Below are 22,678 nucleotides of genomic sequence, written 5' to 3' on the forward strand. Positions count from 1 at the left end.
ATATGTATGAAAGAGTTTTCCTACAAAGGCATAGAAAATGAACAGAATACCTTGTTGTGCTGTCAGTGAGATCATTAGATGAGTCTGTAACATTGTAGATAGGAAAATGCAGAATTCATTTTGTGTAGGAGTCTCATAGCTTTGGCAGTGTTTAGAAGTGACTTCCTCTGTTTGGATATCTGCTTGATTCCAGATGGAAGAATCCTCCATTCCAGAGGGTTTTTGCAGTTGATGACAATCTTAATGATACCTTTATCTATCTTAGATAGATGCTCTGTCTTACAGGTGAAACAGGGCTGGACCACCAGAGCCACAGAGTTGCAGCCACCCTCTATTGTCTTCTCAATGTGGTAGTACAAAATATGCCACCTGTAGTATGAAGACTAGTGGCAAGAGGTACGGGAGGTTCCAGATAAACTGCAGATTTATGGCCATAGATTTTTTCAGCCAAAAGAGAGCATGGAACATGCTGTATTTTTGTCTCTTAGGACTAAAAGGGTCTCACTTGTGATACTCTGCGAATTTCCATTGCTGTCTGAGCATGCAGTTGGTGTCTTTAGCTAACATTTTTGAGGAGTTAATTGTGCAGTGTTCTTTGTTCAGCTGTTTTTTCCAGTATTGCTGCTGTCATCCAAGACTAGTGGCTGTTTTATGAGGTATTCAGTTTGGTAGAAAAAATATTACCGAGCCGGTTTGATGGCTGTGCTTGTCCTTGTGGTCTTTAACATGCCATCTCTTTGAATTTTTTTTTTTACAGAGCTTTCTGGGGTGCTGCATCAGTGTCACGTTCTGGCATCAGAAATGGTCCATTTCATTCATCAAATGCAGTATTACATTACATTTGAGGTATACTCTATCCATCTAATATGTTGCTTAAAAATGAAGTACTTTTAATATTCTGTATGTGTTGTGTGTCTTAAGTTTCAAAGAGCTTGTCATCTAGCAAATCAAAACAGCCCAATCCTGAATCATTGTACTCCAGGTGCTTGAATGCTCATGGGATGAACTCTGGAACAAGGTCCAACAAGCGCAGGACTTGGATCACATCATTGCAGCTCATGAAGTTTTTCTGGACACAATCATAGCTCGGTGCTTGCTGGATAGTGATTCCAGGGTAAGTCTTCTCCTTTGCATTAAATTGTTGCTTTGTGAGTTTGTCTTATGAATTTGGAATCTTCTTCTCTTACATTCCAAGACTAAGGAGAAAAGTCAGTTTTCTCCCTCTCAAATAAGACCTTGTTGTAGCAGGCTGCTCCTTGCACACACTGATAGATGCTGATTATAAAACTTGTTGCAAGGTGGACCAGTTGCTTATAGTCCTGAGAAGCAAAGTTGTCATGCAACAATTGACTGAGAACTTTGCAAAGCAGTTTCTTCAGCTGGACATGGAAAGATTTAATTTACTTACATTCTCAAGAGTGGTAGTAAATAAAATGCTTTTACTGTAATACACTTTCATTGTTTTGTTACTTAACTGTCTCACAGGTACTTCTCAACCAACTTCGAGCTGTTTTTGATCAGATCATTGAGCTCCAGAATGCCCAAGATGCAATGTACAGAGCTGCTCTGGAAGAGTTGCAACTAAGATTGCAATTTGAAGAGAGGAAGAAGCAACGTGAGCTTGAGGTACAGTATGAACATTACTAAAATATGAAAATTAGTTGAACAATATCTAATTAATATCTGATATGGAGGGTTTTTATTTCAGCTACAGCTACAAAAGAAATGAAAAATGTTTTGAGATGCATGTGAAAGTTAGCAGTAGGCAATGAGTTTAAACAAGACCTCTAAATGACATTTTTCAAAAACTAAGTGGATGGAGTTTGCACTGGGCATGGGAGGACAAGACATTTAGGGATGTTTTAGGTGAAGGAAGTGGTAGAGCCTTGAATATTCTGAATCTTCTTGCAAAGAGTGCCATAGCTCTATGCTTGCCTGCATACTGACAATGTGCAGTGCTGGTGCAAGACTCAACTGCTTTGCTGTTCTTAGACTTCCTTGATAATAAAAGTTTTTGTGCGAAGAATGTGAGAACAGCTTCTCTAACTTGCCATTGTAAAAAAATCATATAATAAAACATCTTGAATGTTTTCATGTGCTGTACAACCAGAGAGAGGACTGATAATCAGCATTAGGAGGTCCAATGTTTGGCTTTCTTTGGCTGCATTTGACCGTGTGAACGTGGTAGTTCAGCCTGGCAGAAGGTGGACACAGCTAGCAACTTGAATTCTTACTCATTTTATCTCCATGTAGGGCAAATGGGGTGTAACTGCATCAGAAGAAGAAGAAGAGAAGAAAAGGATAAAAGAATTTCAAGATTCAATACCCAAAATGTGCTCACAGCTGCGAATACTCACTCACTTTTACCAGGTACCCTTTAGATATGTATAAATGATATGTAGATATGGATATATTGGATATATATGGATCATTAATTACAATATGTAGAAATCAATTTCACATACAGGGTAGGTGTAACTTCTGTTTGTGGATCTAGATCTTTATTTCTTTGTTGTAATTAGATGTCTGCATTCACCATTCCTTAATAGACAACACAGATGTGATGTGAATTATTCTGGCCTTGCCTTACTATGTTATATCTCCTACTAGAGCTCCCATTCCCCAGGAAAATGATCTGATACATTTTGGGGAGAGTGTTCAGAAAGCAGTGAAAAAGGGAGCACAGCACTATGTGCCACTTCTTTCAGAGTCAGAGCCCAGGTCAACTGAAACCCAGAATCCTACCCCAAACTCCACTCTTGCTTTTCATGTGTGAGAAATTCTTGATGTAGTATAGTCTGCTTTTAACTTTTCTTGTTTATTACCTTTGGCATACCTGAAGGTAAGATTTTTTAAATGATATTGATACCAAGTTTGAATTAAAGCTGCGGAGTTTGCTTTCTTCCTGCTTGTTAATACTTTCTGTATCCTTTTTCTCTATTACTTAACATCTGTAAACACGCATTTCCATGTAGTAAACATTTGAGGATGCATTGTTTCCCTATGTAAATAAATGAGGTTAAAGTATTCTTGGTTGTTACCCAAAGTCTAGTTTCTCTGTTGTAAGAGTAAACTAGGTTCTTTGCAGCAATTGTAGTCATGACTTAGCACCAGCACAAGCATGTGCACAGCATTTCTCAGCCCCTCTACCTGACTGTTTCCACTGAGTCTATTTATGTATTGGCTATAGCTTTGCCAGGCTATTGCTGCCCTGGATGAAGTGCTGCTAAGTGTTGATTTCATGTGCAGATCTTAAGGAAAGCGGAATACTGTGCTCAGTTTAGTCTTTTTTTTTTTTTTGAAGGCTATAGAGGTGCTGGGCTTTGATAGGAGGACTTCAAATCTGGGAGAATTTTGCCTCCTGCATCCAAATATTGTACTTCTCCTTTCCAGAGAAAAAGTCACATAACTTAAGGAGTGTAAGGTGTGAATAGATTGTAGTTTGTAGCTTTGCAGGACTGCTACAAGTTGGCAGCGTAGCCTTTGTCAACTTGGGCTGTATTCCTGTCAGTCCTACCACAGATTTCTCGTGCAAGGACCTCTCTGGCCATCCTTGGTCACCTTTGGGAAGTACATGAGACATGCCTGCTCGTAGGCATGTCCACATTAGTATTTAGTCGAGATCAGGAATGAGCTCTTGATGAGAATTTTCCCATCCTCCCAAAGCTGTGTGTTTTCCTGTACGCTGTGGAGCTCCTGCAGCCCCTTGGCCAGAAATGTGCCTCCAGTTTCTTAATTGCAAGTCCCAAATCAAAACTGCTTCCAATACACAGTCTAGCCACTGAGTCTGCAGCCCCGGCTACCCTACTTTGCAGATCTTTTGCTGTTCCAAGTATCAAATACGTATGGTTGAAATAAGCAGTGGTTTATAGCTGTTCTAGTCTGTATTGTACACAGAACATAAAAACGAACATTAAGGTCGCCTTGTCCTGAATTCCCCTAAGTGTGGCAGGGCTGCCTTGGGAGAGCAGGCACACAGGAACGCTCCTCTGCAGTCTCTGAAGCCTTAGGACAGATGGAGAGTCCTAGCTGGGCAAGGAGATGGTCTGTTTGAAAGACTGAGCTATATGCACTGAAAATTTTGAAGTGTCTATGGCAGAAATTTGAAGGTAAAACCAAGCTGCAGGCTTTTTGTAGAAAGAATAAGTCCCGCATAACTCATTTGCTAACATTTGAATATAAATTCTTGTGCTTGTCCTTTCCTGGATTCCCTCTGCCTTGTTGTCAGGCTTAGACACCACGTAGAATACCTGTGTGAAGCATACTACTGTTGTCTTCTTAGCTGTCTCTTGTTTGTTTCTTTTTTTCTCATTTAGGGAATTGTCCAGCAGTTCTTGGTCTTGCTGACAACCAGTTCTGATGAAAGCCTTCGATTTCTTAGCTTTAGACTGGACTTCAATGAACATTATAAAGCAAGAGAACCAAGGCTTCGTGTGTCTTTGGGCACTAGAGGCAGACGAAGCTCACATATGTGAAACAGCTGCTAAGGACTGCACCTCGGTATCCGAAGGATGTTGAACCTCTTGTTGGACAAGGCAGTCAATGTTGACATAATAAAACCAAATTGTGTGTAGTAGGTGTCCACCATTTCTGCAGACAATATGTTTTCAGTCATGTGATTGTGTGGCACTATATAACAGGAAGCAAAAAAGTAGGTTTGTGGATTTGGGTTCTTTTTTTTTTTTTTACACTAATGTTTATAGAATTATCAGAGTAAATGGGCTTCTTGAACCTGTTAGAATCATCCTTAAGTCATCCTTTCAAACAAATGCCATTTTTATTTGAAGCTTTTAAGCTCTCTCCACTGTAACTTATATTTGCGTCGAAAAAATCACATCTTTTGTTTCAGAAAGCACCATTTCCTTTTTTAACAAGAAAATAAAAAGGTTATTTTTTCTATATGTACTTGTTCTATTTGAAAAGAGCTTTTGTTAAAGCCAACGAATCAGGACACAGACCTCTTGTCCTCATTATGAACCTGTCCAGCATTTCATTATGCTGATTTTCAGTTTTGTGATGTGTTTGACTGTGTAAGAAACTTTGTATCTGGAGACATAAACTTCTATTTAATTTTTTCTTTGTTTTCAAAGTTTATAATTTGAAATAAAGAAAAATAATTGGCAAATTCTATAGTTAATGTACAGGAGAAAACTATAGAAACAGAGCCAGGAATAAATTTATTGCACATAAGATCTAAGAACTGAAGTTACTCAGTACTGTAAAAGTGAAAGTTTCAATTAAGATTAAAGTGAATGAAATAATTGATGTTGAAAATCTGATGTGTAGAAGTAATCTAAATTGGATAATGTCGATTTCATTCTCTTCCCTTGCCTATTTTTTCATTGTAAATATTTATATATTGCTGTTCAGATGTGGGGAGAGGAGGGATTCTTCTTTTGCAAAGTTGTCACTATATCAGGTCATTTATTATGTTTCACAGGTACAAGCTTAGAAAAATAAAAACAACTATCTTTCAAACATTGGCTTTGCTTTTGTAATTGGAAAGTTATGATTCTTTGACAGGGTAAGAAAGGAGGAGCTTACAGCTGGGAATGTATTGGCCTACAGATCTCTGCCCACTCCAGCCTTTTGGTATGGTATTATCCATTCTTACAGTTGTATTTAATTCATTAATTAACAGCTTTCCTCTAATGAAACAACTCTCTGGCCTTTTTTGCCCTTTGCCCTTATTCTGTCTAAACCCCTGGGAAGCAGAAACAGTGACCGTGCCATTCATGCAAAGCTGATGTGATCATGAGCAACAGGAACTCTTGTGGGGATGATGCATAAAACGTGCAGGCCTGAACTAGCAGGCTTGCTTTCCAGGATTCTGCTGCAGTACTCCTAAAAATGTTGTAACACAGGTTTTGGGGTTCTTGCTTTTATTAAATAAAACATGTAAGCTTTTTTAGCTCTGTGTTAAAGAACCTGCCAGTGCACCTCAATTCACTAGAGTATTTGCAGGCAGCATTTCAGCCATAAGAAAGTCTGGACATTGAAGCAAGTGATAATCTGTGTGCCAGGGGAAAGCTGAAGGTTTCAGAGCTTGGCATCATAACGTCACAAACCACTTTACTTGTAGGAATACTCTGGTTTTGTGTGTGTGGTAGTAGTATAGTGTTCTTGCAATGTCTGAAAGGGCTAAGAAGCTTTGGGGTTTGTGTTTTGACCAATACCTCTCCTCCACCCAAAACTGCTGGAAAAGTTGTATCTGCATGGCTAATCTATTGGCCATTGTCTTGACAGACATGTACAAGGCCTGCTCTGAAAGTAATGCCTCCTAATTTACTCTGTTGGTCTGCAATGTCAGAGGTGGATGTTGGTGGTATGGCAGTAGAGGCTGAACTCGAATTCCTCCATATGGAAAACATTGCACCTATTGACATTCATCGACACTTGCTGAATGTTTATGGAGGCTGAGCAGTGGATGTGAGCACAGTGAGGCAGTAGGTGGTGCCTTTCAGCAACAGAGAATGATGTGAAAGACAAGCCATGTTCCAGACAGCCATGCAGATTTTTATGAGTGTGGCTTGTAGGCTCTTGTTCGTTGCTATTGAAAAATGCATAGCCAGTAGTGGTGACTGTGTTAGAAAATAGTGCTTTATAGCAGAGAATTTGATGTCAAGTAGTGTTACTGTTTTCTTTGTATCTGCTGTTGTTTCCATGGAAATAAACAGGAGGCATTACTTTCAGAACAACCTACATAAAATGGAACAACAAAACAGTTGTGGGGACAACAAGGTATGTGAACCTTCTTATCATCTTTTGGCCCTATACTGTTATAGCCAGATTCTCATCAAGTTTTGATCCATTCCCTTCAACAGCATCTACTTCGGTCATCCTTTGGGCTTGGACAGAATTACATTAACAGGATTGTTGTGAAACAGGATTTGGAAACTGTGTTTCTCTTTTTATTCTTTTTTTTTTTTTTCTCTGCTATCCTTCATGGATCACACTTATTTTCCAGATGACTTCTTATTTAGGCAAGACTACCATTCTAGTGAATGAGGCACTATGGAATTAAAGTTATTCTTTGGTGGTGTGTTCTCAGCAGCCAAGCATGGACCCCAGGGTGGCCAGCACCACAGCTGCATTGGTGTCTTTCTGTGCCTTTATGATGTGACTTCTGGAGTTCTCTCAGCACCAGTACCTGGAAGAAATGAGACGGTTCTCTGTGTTTGTGAGTTTTGCATTGCTGTCTGCCCCCCAGTGTGCTGACAAGCCCAAGTCGTTCTCTTCTTTACTTGGTTTCTGTCCCTCATTCCACTGTCTTAGCACCAGAGGAGGGGGATGATCAGGTCCAGTCACCCACAAAGAAGAATGCACTCACAGATGAAAGGCTGAACTGTTGCTACCTCCAGCTGTGCTTCTGGGCTTTGGACAAGGACTGTTTGCTTGGGACCCTGGATTCATTGGGAGTATAATAAAGTATACTGAAGTCATTAAAAAGAAAACAAATAGCAAAGGAAGATGAATGCTGCTTGAGTATCTAGAATGGCATTCAGCTCACAAGCTGGATAAACATGGCCTACAGCTACAACCATAAACACATAAGGAAAAGTTCCCCAAATGCTGCCAAATACCTCTTTTATGTTAAGTGCATGAAGGGGAGCAGGGGAAGTGCATAGATTTAGGCAGCCAAGGCTGCAGAGGTGCCTGACTGACCTGGATGGAGGAACTTCATGTTCTCAGCATACCCCAGTGATTCCTCAATGGCTCAAAATCAGGATCCTGCCACACAGCTGCAAAGCCAGCGGCTGTGGGTGCATCTGCAACCAGAGGCAGAAGAGAATGGCTGCTGTGAAATACTCCAGTATCCTTCCTCAGCTTTGAAAGGCAGGGAATGCACCTTGGATACACAATTATTGCCTCACAGTCTTCTGCCAGCAGGTCCCACTCGACCCTTGTGCATTTCATTGCATTTTTCTTTCCGCATGTGTCTGAGGATCATGTAACACCTGGGTAGTTTCTGTCAGGTGTGGAGGGACCTGAATGAGCCGTGGCTGGGGCCAGGCAGATCTCCAAGGACATCAGTACTGACAGCTCACCTCTGGGATTTGCCACAAGGCTCAGTACCAGTCTTCATGGGAGAAGTTGGACGTGTGCTGCCACCACAATCATCTGGAATGGAATACAGCAGAGAAAAGCTTTCTTGGTATGCTGCAATGCAGATGCCTAGTGATGAAATACAGTGACTGAAGGGATCACTCAGCTCTGGATTCCTTTGCACTGCAGAGGGGTTTGGGTGAGCTGTTGTCTGGGGTCTGGCAACTCCCCAAATGCTGCCTTGTTAGTTTCCTACTGGAAGTTTCATCAAAAAAACACCACTTGTCTATCCTATCCAAGTTATCCAGAGCAAGGAGAGGTGTCACCTTCTCGTGTCTCTTAGCTGGAAGTACAGTGCTAACTGGCAGTGTGCTTTGCTAGAAAGCCTTGTGCTATCCTCAGATTATCTTCTCCATATAGATTGGCATTTTTTTTCCACAGGAAAAAAAAAAAAAATACTTCAGGATGTTTCTCTGATCCATCTGAGGGGCATTCTTAATTTCCTGAGTGGCTCACAAAGACTTTCAAGCTTTTAAGAAATAATCTTGTGTTGCCAGAAGATGGTGTGCTTCCACCACATCGTGCCACAGGCAGCGTGAGGAGGGGATTCCATTGACAGTGCTGTGTGGGCTCTTCTGGTAATGTAACAACAGTCAAGATGAAATCAGTTGAGGTGAAATCCAAAGAAGTTTGTGATATACATATATATTTCACACAAATTATTTGTGAATGAACACATGCCTGTATCTATTTTCAGGTATATTCTGCTTCTCGTTTCAATGGACTTTGTATACAAAGTCATTTTAGCAAAATAAGCTTATGAAATAATAATATTAAAATAAATAAATCATTATTAGGGGAATATAATGACCTTAAGAGAAGAAAGGAACACTCAAGATTTTACATTCTTGGATGTCATTTCATATTTCAAATACTGATCATCAAACCTTTGAAATTTTTGTACCCAACTACCTTTGTCTTAGTTTCCTGTTCCTTGATGTAGACCTTGCTGGAAGTTTTATATTAAAGCTGTCAGGTGTGAAGCAATTTATTCTGTAAAAAGGACAAAAACTTGCTTTCTGTGCAAGAACAGTGAACTGAAACAGAAAAGTTTTGATCTAAATTTCCAGCTATTGATGGTAAAGTCATTAGAGAGAATCAGTTTTCAAGCCTAGTAATGTATGCCTTTGCAGTATGCTCATCTGAGTGGTATATAGTGGTATCTTCCTTCCTTCCTACCCATGGGGGATCCCTTGTAGGCTGACAAATGACAAGAATACTCATTTTATGCCTTTTTGATGATGACTTTTTAGAATGGTTAAAGCATTCTTTATAACTGACCTCATTTATAAAGCTGGGGAAGTGCAGCATTGCAAATGCCATTATGAGAGCTGTAACTTCTCAATGTCAGTGGCAGATGAGTTGAAATAGATCTCTTTGTGGCCTTAGAGATTTTATAACATGAGATCTATATTATAAAACCTCTTAGGCCACAAAGAGGTCTATTTCAACAGCGTTTATGCTTTTACAGTGAGAGAACAGAGAACAAATATTATTACCCTTTCATGGCTTCTACACACAGTGAACCGTAAGCCCAAAGAGCGTATGGGTGATACTGGAGCATCAACAAAGAACACGCGTTGTTGGAAAAGTATGTGCTATTCTCCATATGAAAGTGGCCCAGCTTGCCTAGCATGGGTGTTTCTTGCTTGTTTTTCCTTGGAGGTAAGTCAGGGCTGCTGGGGCATAAGTGCTGAGCATGGAAGCGCAGGAAGTGGACCAAAAAGCCATGTAGCTGTCTGGCTGCATAAGCTGTAAAGAAAGGGGCTTGCATGCATTTATTTTTATTGTTTATTATTGGGTATTCTCCAGTCTTAAAATGAAACAGACATTTTTGCTACAGGTTTTTCAGTATTGAATTTAGAAACATTTCGGCTTCACTGGGAAGCATGGCTAAGACTGCGAGACCAAGACAGCCTCCCCTGACATTCTTGCAGTTCCTTGGAGAATGATTGATAGTGCTGATGTAGTGAGACCAACTTGCTCTTCTTTCAGCTTTTGCCACTGGAATTCTGTGGTGTCTGTGAAATTGTATCCAGGTCTTGTGTCTGCGATGGCGCAAATGACACTAATGAATGAAATTAAGTACACAGTGCCCTATTTATTTCAAGGGTAGAAACTATACTGACAAATAGCAGTGCTTGCACACAGTTATTCAAATCCAACTGCAGAGGGAGACAAAACAAGCATGTGCTGTGTTACAAATGTTGGAGACGTGAAATAATAATAAACGTAGATTGTCAGAGAAGATTTAAAGAATATTTTGCAAACAGGAAAGAACAAGAAATCCAACAAAAAACATGCTACAAAAACATGCTACAATGACTTAAATCTTTTACAGTTTCTCAGCCTGTATCAATTTTACACAGATTTTTCCAATAGTAAAGGGAAACCTACTGAAGTGTCCTTTTCTAGGTATATGTGTAGAGGCAGATCACTGACTGGTGACTAAAAATTTCTGCAGTACGTTATTGGCAGTGTATCTATGATGTGGTGCTTATTGAAAAATACCAAGGAGGTGGTTGAGTCACCATCCCTGGATGTGTTTAAAAACCATTTGGATGTGGTGCTCAGGAACATGATTTAGCAGAGGGTTGTTAGAGTTAGGGTAGTGTGGTTAGGTTGTCGTTGGACTCCATGATCTTTAAGGTATTTTCCAACCTGAACAATTCTGTGATTCTATACAGAAAGCAAGTAGATATTTAGTCTGGAAAAGGTTGAGCACGTACAGATGTGTCCTCTCTGTCTTCTGTGATGCAACCCCGTTTCACATGGCAGTGCCATAGGCTGCTGCACTCAGTTGCTTCTCAACAAAATGTGTGTTCGTATGCAGTTCTCTACCCAAACTAATCAGCCTTTCTTAGACAGCCCTTCTTGTTGAAAACCTTCTTGGCTTATGTTTTTTCATGTGGGTGGAACAGACTCTGAACTCTGCAGAAAGCAAGATAGATGCATAATTATTAAGCTTACTTATTTAATACAAAGCAGAAAGTTATCTGTCTGTGTTAGAGAGGTAGGGACTCTGGTTTTATTCAGACATGCCCACAGCAACAGATAGCACAGCTGTGATGGCATTCTGATGGATGAGGGAAAACGGGTATTTAAACTGATACTTCATCCTCTGTCCAGTTTTAAAGTCAATTATTCTTAGTAGCAGGAATGAAGCAATCATTAGGACAAGATACGCTCTCCCTTAAGGAAAGTGTGACAGTCCCACTTGGAACTACAGGAAAGCATTAAAGCTGGTAAAACTGTTTGATGAGACCTAGTTTTAACTTCCTAGATGCATGTTAAAAGGACACGTCCCGAACATAATCCACAGTCATCTTTCATGAAATAGCAGTGCTGTGTGAGAGAGACAGCATTAGCACCAGGTGTTCTGTGTGTTCTGGTAAGGAAGATCTCCATCCTGCCACCATCGCTCAATATGACACCTACTTCTCAATGAGAATGGGATCTGTAAAACCCTGCTAAGCCCAGAGGACAGATTTCACTGACAGCCACAAGATACAGATTTTCTCCTTTCCCCAGCTCTTCCTTAGAAGCAGGATAAAAACCCTCTAAAATAATTTACAACCAGTAAGAATACAAGCTTATACCTCTGTTTACGTGCTGGGATGATGAGGGGAAAAAAATCCACATTCTAGAAGATATGTGTTTATTATGTCTTCACCAGACAGAGCTCCTTGCTGTCCAGTATCAGCTGGCTCACTGCAGACCTGGACTTACCAGGGGGCTCATCACCCCACCTTGGATCCTGCTGTTGGTCTGAGTTCCCTGCACTGCTCTGTGCCAGACCCCATGGTGTAGCCCTACATCAGGGGAGCAGCAGGAGTAGGAAACTAAAAAATATAAAGGCGGTACTACAGCCAGAGGGGCACTGGTATTGCTCCAGCAGGTTCAGCTCTGGGATCAATACTGTATTGATAGAGAGAACCCTCTGTAGATAAGAGTGGGTAGTGCTGTCACTGCCAAATCTAAGCACAAAGAATATATGCTATGTCCCCATGGACTGTGCCAACTAGCAAGGAGATGTGCAAGGTACTGTTCCTTTGTGAGGAAGCTGCAGAGACATTGGGAGAAGCATTGAGGAGGTCACTGGCAGTGATAAATAGCTTTGAAGAAGTAATCCATGAAATAAATTTGAAGGAATTCAATTCAATCAATATGGGGAAAAAAAAGAGCTTTAGGCATAAAAAGTTTCTGTAAAGAGGATTTGTGTTCGGTTCTTCATCTTCTAGTCACAGAAAATGAACTCTAGTGTAACTGGCAAGAAAAGAGCTTTGGTTGCACAGAGCAGAATATGGTAAGGACAGTGACACCATGGAACTGGACTCCTAGAGAAGTTCTGAGAGGCATTCAGTTGGCTGGAAAAGGTACAACAAACAGCTGGCCAGGGTGACTGGGTACCCTGGAATCTGCAATGGCACAAGGAGTGTAACTCCACTCACCTCTGCTGGCACTGCTGTCCTGTGAGCATATAGGACTTTCTCAAGCACTGACAATGATGAAGACATTGTTTTAAGACACCTGTGTGTACAGGGATGAATGCAGTCATTCTTGTGTCCTACTATCTGGAGTACTTCAGCTTTTCTCCATTCACTTGAAGACACTTGCATTAGTGCCACTCATCCTTAACAGACCCTCCACTCCTGCAGCAGCTACCAGCAGGCTCAGCCTTACATCCTCCTCTCCCTGCTCTTTGCTGACCTGGCACAAGATCAGCAATACGTTTATTCTGACCAATAAGTTACACTTAGAGCAATGCAACCCATCTTGTAAGGAACAGAAAAGGGAGATGTAGCACTGAGGGACATGGTTAGTGGGCATGGTGGTGATGGTTGGACTAGATGGTCTAAGTGGTCTTTTCCAACCTTAAGGATTCTGTGATTCTATGTATTTCAGTGAGTGGATCATAGCAACCATGAGGACAAAAGTAATGATGACTGAAAGGTAACTGTAATGAATAGAAGTACATGTGCAGAAGATTAACAGAGTATGGCACAAAATCTTGCATCAGTAACATAGAAAATTTTTTATTGAAAAAGAGAATAAAGACAGCCTACAAAATTTTAAAATATGGTGCCATAATGATACGCAGAAATTTGAAGCAGAAGATCAAATTTTGCTAATCTAATACAGTTCAGACTTTGTGAGAAGTCACGGTTTTGAAATGTATCCATGATCTATCTGAAGTTGTGGACAGCCAGGTCAGGCTCTGGGAAATCCATGGTCATCTTGCTTTTACTGAAAACTAGAGGAATTTAGCTTTCCACGAGGAAGGAATTGGTCCCTCCTCTATTTTTGTCAAGTATTATTCATTGCAATCTTGGTTACAATCATATATAATTATTGCACTAAACCGACCTTGGAACATATGCCGTTAAAGTAGAAATAGCACTCATGTCATTACTGGGCAGAATATGAGGGACTTCTGCCAGCAGCTTTTTGGCTAGCCCATTCCCTCCCTGTACTGTGAGTGGTTTTCAGATCCTCTTCCAATCAGTGCTCATCTGCAAACACTACCTTAATACTGGATTCAGCTCAAACCCTAAACTGTCTGGATACAGCCACTTTTCCTATGTCTGAAGGAAACATTCTGTGGTTTCTCACTTGGGAACGTAATGGAGAATTCCAGGTGGAACATTAGTGCGGCCTATTATTATTAAGTCCCTGTTCTGAGTTGTTTATGAAGTTGCCAAACCTTAACCATCTAGGCTGAAATTTTCCATAGTGACAGTCTGCTCCAGGCCGGGTATTGATTCCAAGAATGAGAGAAGAGGAAAATGAGTTGCTTTGTCCAAGTTAAATACATTGCTCTGTGAGCAATAGGGCTGCTGAAATGATGTGTGACAGATTGTACTGTGAACAAGTTCTCCAACTTCTACTAAGTGTTAAGTGAGCACTGAGCCTTCTTCCCCTTATCTGCGTTAAGATCTCTCTCCTCTATAAGGGCTTTTATGAGACTTGTAGAAGCATGATCCACTTGAGGCTTCTACCCCTTTGTGGAATTTGGTTAAAACAAGTAAAGAGATGCAGCTGTACCTGAGTGGAGGACTGCCTGATACACATGTGAGTCCAAACTCTCTTTCCTTCAGGAAAGAAGGTTAAAAATCTGTGTGGTGGAAATCTCTTCTGAAAACTCCCACCACCCACTCCTATCCCAAGCAAAGTAGGAGGGCTGCTTTGCTTCCCCGCTGTGTGGAGAATAGGAGACTAAAACCCAGAGGGCAAACAACCCACAAGAGGCCTAGGAGTGGGGAAGTGCAACAGGGGAGAGAATTGCTGTGCTAAGTGGAGCAAGACATTTTTGGATGAAAAGTGAAGTCAGAGAACTGGCACAGGACAGCCTAAGGGAGGTAAAAAAAAAAAACCCAAACAATAGGGATGGAGACAGTAGGGACAGATGCAATTAAGGAGAGTATCCTAAGGTGCATTCACAAGGGGATTGAGTAAGGTTACAGAACCTTATTCTAATCTTTTCAGTCCTTGACTTTGTAACTTTAAAGTTCTCTTAACATAGTGGTTTTGAGATGTATTTTAATTCATACAGCTGAAAATGGGCCATCTTAGTCTCTTGGGGCTTGTAATACTGAGCTGACCCCAAAAGCTTTAAAATTCAGGGTATGAAATGCAGGCTCGGTGAAGGAGTTAGGACACATGGCACAATGCTCACCTTGCAAGTGCTTTCTTGGTAGTGGAAACAAAATTCGAAGTCTGGTCAATTTCCAGTGTCATTTGGATATTGAGCTGGAGGAGGCCTAGAGCTGTTTATTCATTCTATGCTTACCAGTTGATCCTTAAAAGTAATCACAAGAGCTGAGAGATTAACAATCCCTCCTTCCCCTGTCATCAGTGGTACTTCAATCACTAGTTTATAGGACTCTTCTCCTTTTGGGAATCTCAAGCCTTCCTCTCTTTCTTCTTCCTCGTGTCCCAACAAGTCAAGTCTGAAGCCATTAGCCTTACTTCAGACGTCAGGCAAATTTCCAAGATAAATGTTTATCAGTCTTCTCAGTGTTGTCAGGATATATGGAAAAGATGAGTGCTATTACAGTTGCTTTTTTAGGAAAATAGCTGCAACTATAGGAAAATAGCTATGAATGGCTTGATCTTGTTAGCATGTTTTCAGTGACTCCACTTGGAAAAGATGTCAGGATAACTGAGATCTGCGTGCTGATTCTTCCCAGTGTGAGATCTAATGGCTCCTCTGTGAGACGTAGGCACTGCCCTGCCCAAAGAGCTGCTGTGCCACAGATGTCCATTAGCTTGAAGCCATTTCCCTTTGTTCTGTCACCACAGACCCCGCTGAAGAGTCTGTCCCCTTCTTTCCTTGTAGCTCCCCTTCAGATATTGAAAGACCACTATCAGGTCAGCCTTCTCCAGCCTGACCAGCCCCAGCTCTCTCAGCCTGTCCTCATAGAAGAGGTGTTCCATCCCTTGGGTCACTTTTGTGGCCTTTCTGTGGATGTGCTCCATCAGGTCCATGTCTCTCCTGTACTGAGGACTCCACATCGGACGCAGTACTCCAGGTGAGGCCTCAGCAGTACAGAGTAGAGGGACAGGATCACCTCCCTTGACCTGCTGGCCACGATTCTTATGATGCAGCCCAGGATACAGATGGCTTTCTGGGCTGTGAGGGCACATTGCTGGCTCATGTCCATCTTCCCACCCACCAATACCTCCATGCCTTTTTGGCAGGGCTGCACTCAATCCTCTCATCCTCCAGCCTGCACTGGTAATAGGGGTTGCCTCGACCCAGGTGCACAATCTTGCATTTGAATTTGTTGAACCTCATGAGGTTCACCTGGGCCCACTGCTCAAACCTGTCTAGCTCCGTTTGGATGGCATCTTGTGCCTCTGCTGTGTTGACTGCATCCCACAGCTCGGTGTCATCAACAAACTTGCTGAGGGTGCACTCGACCCCACTGTTGATGACACTGGTGAAGAGATATCACAGGGCATAAACCCAAGCACAGATCCCTGCGGGACACCACTCATCACTGATTTCCATCCAAACACTGAGCCATTGACCACCACTCTCTGGACTCGATCCTGGAGCCAGTAAGACTGTCTGTTCATCTTCTGTTAGTGTGGTGAAGTCTATGCATCTCTGTTTTATAGGGCCATTAAAGAAACTTACTCCTGTATTACTGGAGCACAATTAGAGATTGCCCTCATTACAAAGTCTTTGGATCACTGCACAGAGGTCCTCACGGCTCTTGTCACCCCAGGCCCAGCTGTGAGACCAGACCAGATTGCTCAGGGCTTTAACTAGTCAGACATTGAAAACTTTCAAATTCAGAGAGTGCACAACCTCTCTGGCAGCCTATCCCACATCCAGCCTGTTGTCCTGATAAAAACATTTCTCCTTGTATGACCAAGCCTCTCCTATTTTAGCTTACTGCTGTTATCTGTCCTCCACCCGCCACATGTGGTTGTGAAGGGCCTGGCTGCCCCCTGTCAGCCTGTAGGGTGGCTGTGATGTGCCCTGAGCCATTTCCATCCCAGCAGGATGAGCTCCTGTGGCCCAACTTCTGCTTATGGGGCATGCTCCAGCCCTGTCATTCCTGATGGCCTCTGCTGAGCCTGACAGTCTGTTTCATCCTGGGTAGTACGACTTCCCTTGATCTACGTTACCTGCCAAGCTGAAATTCTATTCTGTTATTAAAAGAGAGAGAGAATTTAGGAGTTCTGTTTTTCTCCTACCTTTGTTTCTCAGCTGTTTGTGCTCCCTGCTCGACTCTTTGTTTCAGTGAGACTCCCATTAGTACTGCTCTGTAACAATGCAATTATTGTCAACAGTAAACTAAAAAACCTTGAACAGCCATGAAAACGTAACAGATTCTGTAGAGCTGTGTTTGGGTACTAATGAGAGGGTGAAATGATATTTAGATACTTTTCAGATTAGTGCAGACTTTAAAGATTCTGCCTTTCATAATTTTTACACTGCAATCGCTGCAAAAAGATGGATGGAAAGTAGGGAATAATGCTGCATCAATATATGTCTGTATGGTCTTTGAAATGATCTTAATCAGGGCAAGCACTTAAATAGGATGGCTGTGTGTCCACAAGGGTCTTCCAGTGAGGAGATTTTATTGTAATAGGGGATAAAAATACACCATATCATTATGAATGCCAGCTTATGATTAACCTATTGCAATCTGTTAGATGTTACCCACTGCAAATCTGAAATAACCCTTTCTGTATAAAGATTTGATGGTGCCATCTTTTCCAAAATGTTCAGGTAGAGGTACAGATAGCCCAACAGAATGCCTTTAGAAATAGGAAATGAATGCTGTAACTGGGGAAAAAGTCCTTTCTAACATAGCATATTCTTCTGTCTTGAAAATACATTCTGAGGTGATGTGTGGAATATTTCCCCCTGTGATATATAATCAGTTCATTGCCTATTATCTGTTGTATCCCAAAGTATCTTTGATTAACAGCAGATAACTGTTCCTCTTTATTTCCACAGCATTTATAGTATAATGGTGTATTTCTGTTAAGAGCTCGACTGACTTCACAGTGAGGATAGATACAAAATAAAGACACTTTGTGTGTGCTGAAGATTTCACTGTGGTGTAATTCCTCTGTGTGATCAATGTAGTCATCTTCCCATATTGCTATTGATGTCCTCCTAAGCAGCATTCTTATCCTGCAATTTTCCTTTGAGAAGTCAAATCTTCAATATCATCCATTCTGCTAGTAGTACAGTTTCTATGAAGAAGCCATGGGATAATAAGCTGCCTAGTGCAATTCTGAATGTTATTGTGGCAAGCACTACATAGAAAGATTTGATTGAAGTTATTGGCAAATGCATCTTTGAACTTCCAAAGCTGTTCACTGTGTATAAATGGTACACACATGTGGTAATGCTTACCTCTTGCTATTTTAACTGCACTTCAATTCAATCTATTTCTTGTGCCAGCATCACATTATTAGTGTGGTACTATTCTGCCTGTGTATTTCTTAACTACCTTTCTTACATTTCAAAATATGCACTATTAATAGCATAGTGCACAAATGCATTATTTCCATGTAGAACAGTTTTGTGTGCTCTACTAGCAGGTGACCATGAATGGAGCAAAAGGAAACTTTCTTGACTTACAGGTCAAAACAAAGCTTGTCATGTAAAGGAGACTGTAATTATAAGCAGTCTTAAATCTTTCTCTTAGGTTTTCATTTATTCCAGTTTTACACCATTCAGTGGAAATAAGCCTGTTTGCCAAGTTAAAGTACACAATCAGGTGTTTTAAAGACAGGGATCTGCATTCAAAAACGGCCACAGCACAGCCATATAAAGTAATGAGCACAGATGGAAAAACTGGCAGCAAGCATCATTTCACACAGCACATCTTGATGAGGCATAAACACTTAGAGCCTCCAGCTTCACTTGCTCGTGCACCCACATCCTGCAGATGTGAGCACTCGTGCATACTAAGAAAGCTTGAAGGTACTTGCAAAGCCTATCGAACAAATCAGTCTTCCAGTCATACATTCAGATTACTTACCCCCTAAAACTCAAAATTAACTTAGATCTAAGTAGAAACTAAATGTGTACTTGTTAGAGATCTCATTAATTTCAGTGATGCCACACGTGAAAATTGATCGGTGAGTCAAGGGCTGCATGGCTAAATGTACCTGAATTACATCATGCATTTGGATCTTCCTTCATATCTGAACTTAGGTGTTAGTCTGACATTATGCTACGTACCATCTGTAGTGCTGCTGCTAATGACAATTTGGAAATCCAGGTTACTATAACTGCTGCAAAAAGAGTCACTTAAAGGTTAAAAAAAAAAAAAAATGAAGAAGAAGAAGGAAAAGAAGGGTGGAGATTATTCTTGCATTTTACAAGCATTCATATACGGTTCTTTCAATTAACAAATGATGCTAGCAGAAAGGGAAAGAATAATATATTAATGGTGAGTGTTAGGTAAATTGAGAAAACAGACCTTGAGGAATTTAACTGACATTTAGAAGATTTCAAAACATCACAGAAATAAAACTGGAACCAGTTTCAGTAAGGATTTGGGAAGAGACCCAGTGAGCCATCCTGGCTAGAACCTACCTGGAGGAGAGAAATGTGGGTGACTTTCTGTAGGTTTACAAGAAAGATTTCATGATACGATCTTTAGTTACAATAAATGGAGATTCACTGACAGAAGAGGTTACTTATTGTCATGGAAGAACAGGTCTAAGAATGCATAAAGCCATGCACTGCAAGAATCTCACAGTAATGGACCACTTTCTGCCTTTGAATGTAAGCATTCCCCTTTGCAGTATTATCCTTAAATCAATCTACTCAGAAGTTACTTCTTGGTTGTTATTTTTGCCTGAATTATTCTCATGAACTTCCTGGAGAGTTTAGAATACACTACTGGTTCACCTCTCCTGCTAGTACATTTTGTGTCTGTTTCTAATAGATGCACATCTTTATGTTTTATTGTAATTTTATATCAAGGGTGCCTTTTGCTTCTTACACAAAAATTACTTGTAATTCATTCTGTGGCATGTTACTAACCAGACCTTTCAGCTGAAACTGTTTATTTTGTTCTTGTTTATAATACATTTGATTTGTGATCATGATGCCTAATTACATTATTTTCTGGCATTTCCCATGATACTTGAATAGAGGTAACATCTTCAACATATTTCGTTAAGCTCATTTATTTTCATCATAAAGATATTCAAGATAATCAGAGTAGGAGTTAACATGTGAACATTTATCTGCAGTAATTGACCTTTTATTTTATTCATTCTTTTATGTCTCTTATGCAGGTTTCAATATCTAAGTGGTCATCATCTCATTCCACAGTGGCCTTGAATCAATGCAAAGCAATTCTGGAAAAATACGCTTCCAAAAACTCCCACATCATAGCAAACAATTGACTATTTTTGTAATTTCTCACTCCATATGAGAAGTTAATCACAATAAACTTTTAATCTGTGATGTTCTCTTTCCCAGATACAATTGGAAATAAGAAATATGCAAAAATGTGCAGTCTGGTTATCCTCCTCCTGTTCCTTCATATAAAGCCATGTTTTAACGTATGCATTCTGTGACCTTGAGTGGCCTGGAAACTGTTTATGGATTTATGTGAGGAAAATCTATGACTAAACTAAACTCAAATTCCTCAGATCTTGGTAGTACAGGAACGCAGCACTTCTGTTCCCACCTTGAATGTATGTCTCTGGAACCATTTCTATCTGGGCTGGAGAACTCTCCCATTCTGTTTTGCTTTTCCCCACCTTAGATATGTCTACTCTGAGGTTATTTTTACATTGTCAATTTTAGAATGAGGCAATTAAGAAAGCTAACCAGCTGATTCTGTCTCAGATTATGTACAGTTTGTACCCTGAATTTTCAAGAAGAGCATTTGGCATAAAATCTTACTTCTGAAATTGTATTCTGTAATACTAAATGTAAGGAAAATCAAAGTTAACAGCTCTTTAATAGCAAGAAAGTCTAAAATGAGAGGTGGTGGGCATCCTAGGTCAGGCAGGATGAGGCTCTGAGCACCCTGATTGAACTGTAGGTGTCCATGTTCATGGCAGAGGGGTTGGATTAAATGGCCTTTAAGGGCCCCTTCCTACTCAAATGATTCTGTGATTCTGTAATTAAAGGAGAAAATTGTAATGTACATAATGATGAGCCACATTTAAATTCAAGGCTTCTGAATGAGATAAACAATATAGAGCACTGTTTGAAAGTAGAAGCAACGGCATGATACAAACAAAGCTTTAAGCTGCAGGAAGATGTTTTAGTCTTTTAAACATCCCTGCCAAAAGAATGAGAGATAAAGCATACGAACATTCTGTATAGAAGAATCTGTGTGCCAGTAGGTGGAAGTAGATGTTATAGCAAGCCTTTTCTCTGCAATGCAGCTGTCGATGTTGAAGAAGCAACAATAGGGAAGTTTACACCGGACCTTAATCAAAGTCCTCCACAATCTCTGGGGTTTGGTAATGAACTCTGAAATGAACAGCATTTACTTGCTGTTTGTAAGTAAATGAAAGACTTTCAGAATAATGGAAACCTCTCTCCTATCAGGTAAGAGATCAGTTTCTATGTTTTATCCGGTGAGTTTTGAGTCTTCAAAAAAAGGAAGAGTTTTGAAAGGAAAGGCATATCATGTTTATATTCAGATGAAAAATTATACCAAGACACAGAAAACATGACTTTGAATCTCCTCTGGGAAGAACAAATAGATTTATGTGTGCCACAAACTAGATAAGCAATCTCGGTGTCTGACTACAGAAACATACTCCACTTTTCCTTCCAGAACTCCCCTTCCATGGCCACCACTACAAGTTTTATGGAATCCAGGTGGTAGATATTTCCCATTGTGTTTTATTTCTCATCTTGGAAAAGAAAAAAGACATTTAGCTCACTATTATTGTGCCTTTGATTTTTATGTGATCAGAGATGGTCACTTAAGGCTCCTCTAACATTCAGTAGACCAAAACAGACGAATCACATGAAGTCGACACGAATCTTAAAGTAGACAAAGTATGTCAGATGAAATACTCCCTGTAAACAGCCATTTCTCTCCATTAGCATGTGAGAGACTTTCATGTTCCTATGCCACACACAGCCGTTTACTTTATAGATACCTACAGCTGGCTATGGACAAACCCCATCCCTAGTTCTGGTATTCTACAGAGATAAGAGCCTGATGTAATCATTTTTGCTTGATTCTTCCAGAGTTGCCACAAGCAGAATTTCAGGCAATGGATCCTGCCTCAAAATCTGACAGATTAGATTAGATTGCATAAAATTAGATGAAATTTCCTGTATCATGAATTTTCAATGAAGTAAATGGCCTCTTATCACATCTGGCAGGAAACTTTCAGCAGATGTTGTTCAGGTATCTCCTGACCTTGAATTTTTATGTACAGAGAAGCAAAGTGCAGAGAGCTGAGAGTAAGATGGCTGATCAATCAGAACATGTGAAAAAATGCTGCTAAGAGGAATAAACTGGGAACCTTGATCCAAAAAGCAGTGAAACTCATTGAAGATCTCCACTTTGACCTCATTTAGTTCTGGGGCTGTTCCTAGATGAGCTGACAGCTCTGATTGCCTTTCTACCTCTGCTGATTTTCTGCAATGATATTTTCTCATTTTTCCTTTTAATATTAATTCAGGCAGCAAAGCAACTCTGTTAGATGCATTTTGTTCTGCCCTTTTTGGTAGAATAGTGTTTGATATAAATTGAATATTCTGTTTGATGTAGACAACAAAAAGATTTGTGACCCTATAATCAAAGAAGTTCTGCACATATCAGGCTTCATACAAGACTTCCCAGAATGTGAGCAGGAAATGGTTTGTTGTTGCTGTTGTTTCCATTAGAGTGGCCTTCACAGATTCTGTTCTGCAGAACCTCATCAGTTCATTAGCTTAATCCTTGAGGTCTTTAAAAATATTCAGATGTGCCCATTTACTTTTGCAGCATCAGCAAGGGATTGCTGCTTTTTTTGCTTGTACAATTAAAACTTAACAGTCCAACTGTGTCAGTCTGGTTCCAACATAATTCCACAGTAAATCAAAGTCATCAGCAAAAGCAAT

The 22,678-nt window shown here is 40.5% G+C and overlaps 1 protein-coding gene across 3 annotated transcripts in view; it reads left to right on the forward strand.

The window, feature by feature from the left end:
- TUBGCP3 (tubulin gamma complex component 3) overlaps positions 1-5,478 on the forward strand; it is a 46,895-nt gene extending 41,417 nt beyond the window's left edge. For all 3 annotated transcript variants that reach the window (XM_031613758.2, XM_090128626.1, XM_090128634.1), the window contains 5 exons: positions 758-846; positions 983-1,114; positions 1,486-1,626; positions 2,254-2,370; positions 4,317-5,478. In XM_031613758.2, coding sequence (XP_031469618.1) covers positions 758-846; positions 983-1,114; positions 1,486-1,626; positions 2,254-2,370; positions 4,317-4,475 — 638 coding nt within the window. In that variant the 3' untranslated portion in view covers positions 4,476-5,478. The remainder of the gene's footprint in view (positions 1-757; positions 847-982; positions 1,115-1,485; positions 1,627-2,253; positions 2,371-4,316) is intronic.
- The last annotated feature ends 17,200 nt before the right edge of the window (positions 5,479-22,678 follow it).

The sequence above is a fragment of the Phasianus colchicus genome, chromosome 1, assembly GCF_987193195.1.
Source record: "Phasianus colchicus chromosome 1, bPhaCol1.hap1.1, whole genome shotgun sequence".
NCBI classification, from domain to species: domain Eukaryota; kingdom Metazoa; phylum Chordata; class Aves; order Galliformes; family Phasianidae; genus Phasianus; species Phasianus colchicus.